Source organism: Chanodichthys erythropterus, chromosome 3 (assembly GCF_024489055.1).
Source record: "Chanodichthys erythropterus isolate Z2021 chromosome 3, ASM2448905v1, whole genome shotgun sequence".
In the NCBI taxonomy this organism is placed as follows: Eukaryota; Metazoa; Chordata; class Actinopteri; order Cypriniformes; family Xenocyprididae; genus Chanodichthys; species Chanodichthys erythropterus.
In genome coordinates this window covers 37,972,786-37,983,967 of record NC_090223.1, presented here as the reverse complement: position 1 = coordinate 37,983,967, position 11,182 = coordinate 37,972,786, and the positions used below count along the sequence as shown (strand labels likewise).

The 11,182-nt window shown below is 37.6% G+C and overlaps 1 gene segment (V, D, J or C); it reads left to right on the top strand.

The window, feature by feature from the left end:
- Positions 1 to 253: 253 nt before the first annotated feature.
- On the top strand, positions 254 to 7,022 carry LOC137017663 (Ig mu chain C region membrane-bound form-like). The segment is given in 7 exon segments: positions 254 to 520; positions 3,046 to 3,348; positions 3,824 to 4,141; positions 4,401 to 4,703; positions 4,900 to 5,205; positions 6,255 to 6,409; positions 6,535 to 7,022. Coding segments are annotated over 7 exon segments (1,497 nt in total).
- Positions 7,023 to 11,182: the final 4,160 nt, after the last annotated feature.

Here is an 11,182-nt window from a genome sequence, read left to right as displayed (position 1 = left end):
ATAGAAAGGCGAGAGAAGCTTTTACTGCATCCAATTCTCCTGACCGAAAAGTAGAATATCAAATGTTAGGTTGAAGTTATTTTGATCACATGAACAGCTTCTTATGAGCTTTTTGGTCAGTAACTCAAAGGCACCAGTCACTGTGTACCTACTTTGACTACTGGGGGAAAGGAACCAAAGTCACTGTTTCCTCAGGTAAGATATTGATGATATTTTCTTTTTTATGTCTTTTTGAAGATCAAGTAAGTCTTGTCACAAAATTGCAGACGTATTTACAATTTTTACCTTGGAAAGATGCGTCGGTAACCTTAAAACATAATGCGTAAAACTTTCAGATTACAGAGAGTGCGAACTAACTTATCAAACCGTGTCGCTTTGAGAACGTCGATCTAGACAAAGTACAGCCTATAGCCTGTGTAAATGTATTTGTGGTTATGGTATGGCTCTTATCATAAACTTTCCGGCTGTGACGGTGCTTTTGACTACTGGGGAAAGGGAACCGCGGTGACTGTAACATCAGGTAAGAAGTTAGATTCGTTAATAAATCATTCGTTATGTATTGTTTTATTAACTAATGAAGCATATTATATTTATTAGGCATTAACAACACTTTTTAGTCATAGAAAAATATAATGGATAATGTTGCAATAAAGTAATGAACCAGGCTGCATCTATAGGTTCGCTTATATTAGTGGGGAAAAAATCGTTTGTGTTTTTGTGCACTGAAGAAATTAAAAGTATCACTGTGATCGCTTTGACTACTGGGGAAAGGGAACCGCGGTGACTGTAACATCAGGTAAGAAGTTAGATTCGTTAATAAATTATTCGTTATGTAGCCTTAGTTTTATTAACATATTAACTAATAAAACATAATTTTTTTATTAACTTATTAACAACATCTTCTAGTCATAGAAAAAATATCATGGATAATGTGGCAATAAATTAATAAGTGAGGTTGCATTAGTGTAAAAATCGTTAGTGTTTTTGTGCACTGAAGAAATTAAAAGTCTCACTGTGACGCTGCCTTTGACTACTGGGGGAAAGGCACGTCGGTCACAGTGACATCTGGTAAGAAGTTAAATTTAATCTAATCTACTCTAACTTTGGCACGTTTTAAATATAATAGTGGGCTAAATGTAAAATTACAGACCGCTGGTCCGTTTTGCAATAATAAACATTAGATTTGATTAAAAGGATAAATAGTCGAATCTGTAGGTTAGAGTAATAAATGAAAGCGACTTGTTAAGCGGTTACATAGTAGCTATTTTTGTACAATCTCCCCGGGTAAAGTGTCAGTGTGATTATGCTTTTGGCTACTGGGGAAAAGGAACCACGGTCACTGTCTCGTCAGGTAAGAAAATACTCACCTATCAAATCAAAATCTGATTTAAGTACGATAAAATGTGTGCGAAGTTAATTTGTCGAAAAACTGTTTTTACATTAAAGCAACATTTCAATGGCGATTTTCTTGTTCTGCGATTAGAGCAATTAAAGTCAGGACATTGGTCTTAAGTGTTTTGTTAGAAACGCAATTATGATTCACATTAATTATGAATAACTACAATTCTAAATAATTAGATTTGTGCATTTAAATAAAACAAGAAATTGGCTACAGGTCGTTCAGCAGACTCGTTGTGTTTTTATACTGCTCTGTAACATTAAAAGAATATTGTGTAACTGGGCTTTCGACTACTGGGGAAGCGGCACCAAAGTCACCGTGACAAACAGTAAGAATTTATCATTAATTGCAAGGACATTTGTATCGTAAAATAAGACAAAATTTCACGCGTTTTATTATTTCTTAATTTTTTATTATCTTTAATTGAGGTTTTCTATCTTAATTTAGCTGTTGTCAAATGTATGGTAATTTCACTAGACAATTTAAAAGACCACATAATTTTATAATTTTGTTGTAGGCATAAAGCTGCTAACAAACAAAAATCAATAATAGTAGTTATTCTTAAACGACTCGTTTCATTGTTCATTCTTCTCGCATGTGTTGCTTTAATCTGCTCAAATATTAGACACTGAAAACAGCCAGAGCATTTATAAATAAAAGTCTGCAACGTCTATGGCGCGTTTAAACTTTCGGCTTACAGCCACTAATATAACGTGTTATATTTTAAATTATTGATTGCATCCAGATATTACTAAAATAATAATAATAATAATAATAATAATAATAATAATAATAATAATAAATGGCGTTGCTTACCGTCTGATTTAGAAAATTGTCAATGCCTGAAGAGGGCAATTTAAGATTTAAAAGTAGGTATTTGGCGGAAACTATTCAATAAATAATTGCAATTACAATGAAAATAAAAGAAAACGTTTTATCAGTGCGAGAGGTGTTTGTTTGCGATGTTTATTTACGCTATTTGGTTTTTATTATATATATATAAAATATTATATATATATATATATATATATATATATATATATATATATATATATATATATATATATATATATATATATATGATTTCTTAGTTTAATTTTATAAAGTGCTATAGCCAAATCGAAATTTTCATTCAAATTATTTTTTTTTAATTTACACTAATACGAGAACTTTTTCATTTAAATAAAATGAATTCATTATGCAGTCATTATCATTAAAATGAGTTTAATAAACATTTACATATTACAGTATCTGAAGAAAAAAAAATGTTTCATTACGCAGTTCTTAGGACTGTCTTAAGAGTCTAGCAGTTAACAAACGGGTAATCAGTCTTACTTTTTGGATTCAAATTAGACCCCAGTTAAAATAACTTACTTAAAAAAGTTATGACCATTAAAGAGAGAGAGAGAGAGAGAGAGAGAGAGAGAGAGAGAGAGTAGCCTATAGGACTGTGAGGCGAAGTAAAGGTAAACCTTGGTGTATTTCTTCTCACGTAAAATAATTTAATCTCTTTCAATAGTATGTATTTTATTTATATATTAGTTCATTTGAAGCATAGCTGTTTAATAAATAAGCAGTGTTGCGTATATGCGTATATTGCGTTATAGGTCGTAGCCTATATTGAGAAATATGTAATGTCTCTACAGCTCAACCATCTGCGCCGAAGTCAATCTTCGGCCTGTCTCAGTGTTCTTCTGATACTGAGTTCCTCACCATCGGCTGCGTGACAAGAGGTTTCTCCCCTGCGGACTTTCTTACTTTCAAATGGACGGATTCTGCTAAGAAAGAGCTGACTGATATCGTGCAGTATCCAGCGTTCGGGAGTGACGGAGACTATACCAAAATCAGCCATCTGCGTGTGAAAATAAAAGAATGGAATCCTCAAACCTCTTACAAATGTGAAGCTTCAAATTCGAAAGGCACTCTAGAAGCGACTGTACCTCGACCAGGTAGGCCTAAGTCACATCTCTAAAATGTTAACGTTTTACATTGGACATTGTCGCTACTTCATGTGTCTCTCTTGCTGTTGGGTCAAGATTAGGATGTTTCTTCGTGGAAGCTATTTTTTAATGGACATGTTAGCTCACTCTTTGGTTGAATTGTTTAATGCCAATGAACCTGCTGTTATATTTTTGTGTTTGTCAAGCAGTTGTCCTTTATCAAAATCTGATGACAGTGTTTACACTACAGAAAAACACATAATAGGCTTATGTTTTCAGAAATACCTTTTCTCTGACCTCATGCCAGGGAATACAACAGCATATGAGATTTCTTCCTGTTTTATATATAAAAAAAATAATAACATTTAACATTGACGTTCAAACTCAAACTACAGGTGCATCCTATGTGCTTTGCTTAATAAAGCATTTTGTACTATTTTCTTTTCATGTCCTCTCCTCTCTGCTTTCTCCTGTATGTTGCCAGTCCTACCGCCAGATCAGCCTGCAACTGTCTACTTAACAGTACCTACAAAAACAGAGTTAAACAATGGAACAGCAACCTTCTTGTGTTTAGCCCAGCAGTTTTCACCTAAAACATATTCGTTTAAGTGGTTTAAGGGTGAAAATCAGGTGACAAATGAAATAAACACCTATGACGCAAGTAAGAAGATCGACTCCGTAACCTTATATAGCGCCACAAGCATTTTGCAAATCAGTGCTGAAGAATGGAAGACAGGTGCCAAAGTCAAGTGCGAGTTTGAGCACAAGATGGGAAAACAAGTCAAAGAGGCCGAATATACAGGTATGTTTGCTCTTGATGAATGTGAATGTTTTGAAAAGCTTTCTTTTTTTCCTATTTCTTTATTAATTTTATGTTTACCTCTCTTCCTAAATCTATGCAACAGACGTGCAGTCAGTTGTACAGTCTGCCTTTTGTACATTTGCAATTAATGATTGAACTTCTATTTCAAATTCACACAAAGATATATTCTTTTAAGCTGATCCAAATTCACAGATCCAAATGTACTAATGAAGTCATATTCTTTCTTACTTCCTTGTAGCTAAATTAACACTGACACTGAAGCCACCAATTGAAAGAGAGCTATTTGTCAATAATACAGTTGTCTTGCAAGCTGTTGTTTCTGGAGATGAAAAAAAAGTGAAAGAAGCTTCAGTGTTGTGCGAAGTAAAGAGGGAGAATGTCAAGCTGGAGCCTGGCATTGTCAGCTTTTCTCAGGACATTTCACAGTATACTAAAATCCACAGATTCACAGTTAATACAAATTCATGGTTTAATGGTGAAACTGTCACTTGCACCATCCGTGACAGAGACATCAAGCAGGAAATCCATTGTAATAAAGGAGGTAATTCAGTTTAAATCTTTCAAATAACTGACTTTGTGGCTCAAATGTTGAAAGGTTGGAAATAATTTTATTGCCTGCAAACCCGTTTGAAATGCTTTCGCTGTCAAAATGCTTAGACCGTCTTGATGCACTGTTATTCATTATAGTTTGATTCTTCTGTTTGTTTAATGAATCTTTATCACTTCCTCTAATTCAGATGAAAAGACACCCAATGTTACCATTTACAGACCTGATAGTAACAATGACACAGATCATGTCTCTCTGGTGTGTGAGGTCACAAGCCCTAAACTTGGCGATGTCTATATCATGTGGAAAGTGGGTGAAAAGTCTATAGAGGCCACAACCAGTCTTCCTATTCATCAAAAGAGCTCCACATCGGTTCTCAGCATCCTAACAGTGTCAAAACAAGAGTATGAGGACTCCCGAACCACCATCACCTGCGCAGTCAAACACGCCAAGAAGGGGAATATAAGCGCTCCATTACAAGTTTCAACAAGCCAAAGTAAACCGAAGTGTCCAGAATGTCCAGTTTGTAGCAACGATTATGCAAGCTAACTTTTATCTGTTCATTCGTACATTTTCCAATGCTTATGCTCCCTGTTGCTCACTTGTCAGATTATGTATCTTTGATGTTTTTTGTTTTGTGCATTGTTCTGCCTCCATCACTTCACTGCATGGGTCAAACTTCAAAGCCAAATTTCACTCAAAAGTATGCTTAATTTGTTATTGCATGAAAATAAATATGAACAAAAACTTACTGTAATACCATAATGTGATAAAATCAATAGTATTCAAGAGCAAAAAAAATATTCTGACCTGTGTGAGTGTGATGCTTTTGTTAAAATTGCACATTTATGTTTTGTCCTGTGCTTACTGTACTGCTGTTAGTCGTTTCATGTCGTTCGATATAACAGTTTCATGTTCTATGTTTCAAATCCAAAATAATTCATTTTGGATTGACATTTAATAAATCTCTGTGTTTGCAATTTTGCATGATTTAGTCCAGCTCTCATTATTATAATCAGAAACTTTGCATGCTTCACTGTCTGGTCCTGTTTTAACAGTATTTAGATAAATGAGAATATTTTGACTCTGCACATATATAGTAAAGATACTTAAGTAATATTGACAGTAAATATTGATATTTACAATTAATAAGGCATTCAGATGTTTTGTAAGGAAGTATAACATTTTATGTGCACTTTATGTGTACTATTTTATATGTATCAGTATTAGTTAATGTCTGAGGTGAAGTTACTTGGGTGGGGGGGAGGGTGCTTGAGCATATTTTTATAAAGTGTATGGTATAATGAAAAAACAATGAGTATCAGATAACAATGTTACATGTTTGTCTCTTATGTGTACATACTTGTCACATACAAATGAATGTATGTGAGCACACATATACATGTGGCCACCATGTGCTTAATTATACACTAGAAGCCTGGTATTGGACTTTAAATTCAGCATGTGTGATTTATGCTTGCATCTATATGCACTGCACAATGTGCTTACTGTTCATATGTCCCTTGAACATGTTTTCTTTTCCAGGGGAGCCACCTGAGCCAGAGAAGGGTTTTGCTCTGAACTGTAATAATGATGTTCTGGAGGAGGATGAGTTCAAAAGTCTTTGGTCCACTGCCACTTCATTCATCTTCCTCTTCCTCTTTTCTCTGACATACAGCGCTGTACTCAGCCTCTTAAGGGTAACCCAAATATCAATAAATAGAGCACATGACATTTAAATGATGATAGTTACGCATATAACAACTTTACTTTGGATTGTATTATGTAATTAAAGTCTTTTTATATTATTGTTTTTCTTTTCTAGATGAAGCAGTGATGATTTTTTCAAAAGAATTTCTGAAAACTCCAAGGTTTCTTACGTTGAATCTACATAATTTGTCTCTATATACACACATTTTTGAAGAAATTGACAAATATATACTCAATGTTTGCACTCATCAATAAAGTCTTATTATGTGTACTCTTTCAGGCTATCTAGATTATATTCCTTCAAATATTTAATCTCACAATTGACACTGACTTGCAGTTTCAGTAGATGTTACAGTGATAGGTCCTTCAGAACATACAATGTGAGAGTATTACTAATATAACTGTACATATACTGAAAAACAAATGGTGAAACAATTTCCATTCTGAGATTGCTAATAAAAAATTCCACTATTACAAAGAAATGGCAAGTCACTAACTGGATTTATTGTGAAATTTGAAGAAAGACTGAAATAGTATTTTCTTGAAAAACATATCTTAGTAGGCCTATTATTTAAAACCAAGGGGGAAAAAATAAACATTTTTATGACTTAAGTGTTGATGTGTTTATTACTTATCAAAAAGTGTGTGTATCACCAAAAGATTTGTAATACATTTTTACATTTTTTTAATTAAAACATTTCTGTTCTTTCAGTTGTTCTTAAAGTGACTAATTCAAACTGCACACAAATGACATATTCCTAGAAAAGCTTTATTTTAGGGTACTACTGCAATGGAGATGTGTTTCTCTCTCAGTTTTCGGTTGTTGTATTTGAATATTTTGTCTCTGGGGATTGAGAATCACCAAAGCAGACAAGCAGCTGCAAACTGTTGAGCACTCAAGGAAACGTTTTAATATCACCAAACAATAATACACTTAACAACCATATGCAATTTATAACAATTAAGCTTGATGAGCTACACGATTCAAAACAATTTGCAATGCTGTAAATGTATTAAAAATTAATTTAATTGTAACAACATCTGGTTACACTTTATTTTAAGGTGACACAGTTACATGGTACCTACTCAAATAAGTACTGAGTAATATTAATTAATTACATGTACTTACTATAGAGTTATGGTTAGGTTTAAGGTTTGGTTTAGGGTTAGTTACCTTTAATTATGCATAATTTTGTTATTACATATGTAGTAACGTGTAATGTGTCACCTTAAAATAAAGTGTTATGTGTAGCCTACATTACTACTAATACTTACGATTTACTAGAATTACATTTTGTGATCCATTCAAAATTATGCTGCTTAAAACATTTGCTGAGAATTTGAAATGTTACAAGAAACCTTTACAGTTATTTGAAGTAATTTTGCTTTGCTTATGTAAATGTGGTGGGCTTGTGTTTACTTTGACTAAGTTCTCTCAAAGGAATTTCAGAATGTCAGAATTAGATCTTTTCGAGAGCATTTGTGTATTCAAGGTCTCTCTTTCTTCTTCTTTTTCATCTCACACCTGCTGAAGTGAAACTGCGTTCATGTTTTTGACTAACAATTCTTGGAAATATCAAAATGTTAAAATTGAAAACCGAAGACTGCAACAATTAAATATTTATTTTATTAATTATATACCATGGTTTATTTTTCACTGCTTACCTTTTTTTTTTTTTTTTTTTTTTTTTTTTACAATAATTCTTTCAAAACACCAGCACTAGTTTTCTGTCCAAATATAGTTAATAGCACAATACTGTCAAAATACTATCAATATAGTATTTACATTTAAATTAAGCGTAACTCTAACTCCAACTAACAATTTGATGGTATAAAAAAAAAAAAAAAAAAACTGCATTACTTGTCATGTTTCAGTTCTATCTGCTTACAATAGGCAATAATGTTTTTTATAATTAACTTTCCTTTTGCTTTCAACCATTCTACATTTCTTGGTTGTGTTGAATGTGTGAGTTCTCTATCTAAAAGTGAAAGAGTCATTATTTTATAGAATGTACAGAAGAAATAAAGTAATAGAATTCCTCAGGGCTGCCACTGGTCAAATGGGTCCCCTACGCAGAACTTCAATTGCCACCTTGGTTTATTTCGGTGATGTCAAATAAGCTGAATTTTCAGCTTCATTACTCCAGTCTTCAGTGACACATGATCCTTCAGAAATCATTTTATATGCCGATTTGCTGCTCAAGAAACATTTATTATTATTATTATTATCAATGTTGAAATCAAACAATATTTTTCAGGATTATTTGATTAATACAAAGTTCAAAAGAACAACGTTAATCTGAAAGCTTTTGTAACATTGTCACTACCGTTCAAAAGTTTGGGGGCAGTAAGAGGGTTTTTTTTTTTTTAAGAAATTACATAAATTATTTCTTTTATTCAGCAAGGATAAACTGATCAAAAGTGACAGTAGAAATTTATAAAGTTGCGAAAGCATCTGTTTCAGATAAATGCTGTTCTTTTGAATTTTCTATTCATCAGGCTAATCCTGAAAAAATGTAGGCTACACAACGTCTCGGTTACAAAGGTAACCCTCGTTCCCTGAAGGAGGGAACGGAGACGTACGTCGGACAGACCGATGAATAGGAATCTCGCTAGAGAGGCCAATCTACTTCGAGTGTAACTAAAACGAGCCAATGCACATTGGCATGCAATCATATGCATCAGCTGCTCGCCTCGCAGCGCGGGTATATAATGAGCAGCAGGTGCGTTGCATCTTCAGGTTTTCGCTGAGGAGCCGAACCGGATAGGCGGCAGCATCAGCGGGGTACAGCGACTGTGGCGACGGGACGTACGTCTCCGTTCCCTCCTTCAGGGAACGAGGGTTACCTTTGTAACCGAGACGTTCCCATTCAGTCGGTCACGTTCGACGTACGTCGGACAGACAGACGAATAGGAATCCCTACCAAAGCGCCACAGGAGCTGCCCCCTTCCAGCGCTCTGTTGTAAGCCACCTGAACCCCCTTGCCTGAGGATGGTGGGACAGGGCTAACACAGAGAGAGTCGATCACTGCTGTTCCCCAAAACCCATTCAGTGAGACTATTGGATAACGCTGGGAAAGCGTACCCTTCGCTGGGAAAGGAACGCTGCGGAAGCCACATCCTTCCCCGAAGGAGTTATGTGGAGAAGTACATATGGACTAACCCTGTAGGGCTGTGCTACATATGGAAGAGCTGGGGTGACTCCAACCCGATGAAGGGTAGGTTCTCCCAGAGGGAAAGACACGGGCTTCGTTTAGGAGCAACCGTGGGAGCAACCGTGGAACCAACCATATGGGATCCCCGTAGGGTCACACATATGGAACCCAGCCTAAACCCGGTTCTCAAGGATACAACGGAGTATAGGCCTGGCGCCAGACGCTCCGCCACGTCGGCTGCCGAAGGGATATCGGAGGACTCGACAGGGTCTGCCTTGTAGGGACTCTCTGGAGAAAGAAGCGCATGTAGCGCAGCAAGCCGACACTAAGCCGGGGCCTCTCCGTGCCTCTGACCTGTGGCGAGAACATGGGAGGAGACCGGCTCGACACGAAGGCTATAGTATCTAGCGAATGTGTTAGGTGTCGCCCAGCCCGCAGCTCTACAAATGTCTGTCAGCGAGGCGCCACGAGCCAGTGCCCAGGAGGATGCGACACCTCTCGTGGAGTGAGCATGCAACCTGAGCGGGCAGGGCACGCCCTGAGCTTGGTAAGCCAGGGCGATGGCATCCACTATCCAGTGGGCCATCCTCTGCTTGGAGACAGCCTTTCCCTTCTGCTGGCCTCCATAACAGACAAGAGCTAGTCTGAGGTCCTGAGGCTTTAGGTTCTGTCTATGTACAGTCGCAAAGCGCGGACTGGACAGAGTAAAGCCAGGGCTGGGTCTGCCTCCTCCGAGGGCAGCGCTTGCAGGCTCACCACCTGGTCCCTGAAGGGAGTGGTAGGAACCTTGGGCACATAGCCTGGCCGGGGTCTTAGTACCACGTGGCTATCACCCGGCCCGAACTCCAGGCACGATTCGTCGACCGAAAATAACTGCAGGTCCCCTACCCTCTTGATGGAGGCCAATGCCACCAGCAGCAAAGTCTTCATAGACAGAATCTTTAAGTCTGCTGACAGCAAAGGCTCAAAGGGAGCAATCTGAAGTGCTCTCAGCACCAGAGTGAGGTCCCAAGAGGGTATGGAGAGGGGATGAGAAGGATTTAACCGTCTCGCCCCCCTAAGGAACCTGATGACCAGGTCGTGCTGACCAACAGATTTGCCATCTAAGTGGTCGTGGTAAGCGGATATAGCAGCAGTATGGACTTTGAGGGTGGAGGGGGGACAGCCTATGCTCCAACCCTACTGCAAGAAGGAAAGCACGACTCTGATCGAGCATCTTCAGAGCACCACTCGACGAACAGGTTCCACTTTGAGGCGTAAGCACGTCTCGTAGACAGTACACGTGCCGAAGTGATGGTGTCAAGTACCTCAGGGGGTAAGTCACCTAGAACCTCCGCATCCTGTCCAAGGGACCAGACATGGAGTTTCCAGAGGTCTGGACGCGGGTGCCAAAGAGTGCCCCGTCTCTGAGAAAGAAGGTCTTTCCTCAGAGGGATGGGCCAGGGAGGGGCTGTCGCGAGGAGTGAGAGTTCTGGGAACCAGGTCCGGTTGGGCCAGTAAGGCGCAACTAACAAGACCTGCTCCTCGTCCTCCCTGACTTTGCACAGGGTCTGTGCAAGTAGGCTCACTGGGGGAAACGCATATTTGCGCAGGCCCCGGGGCCAGCTG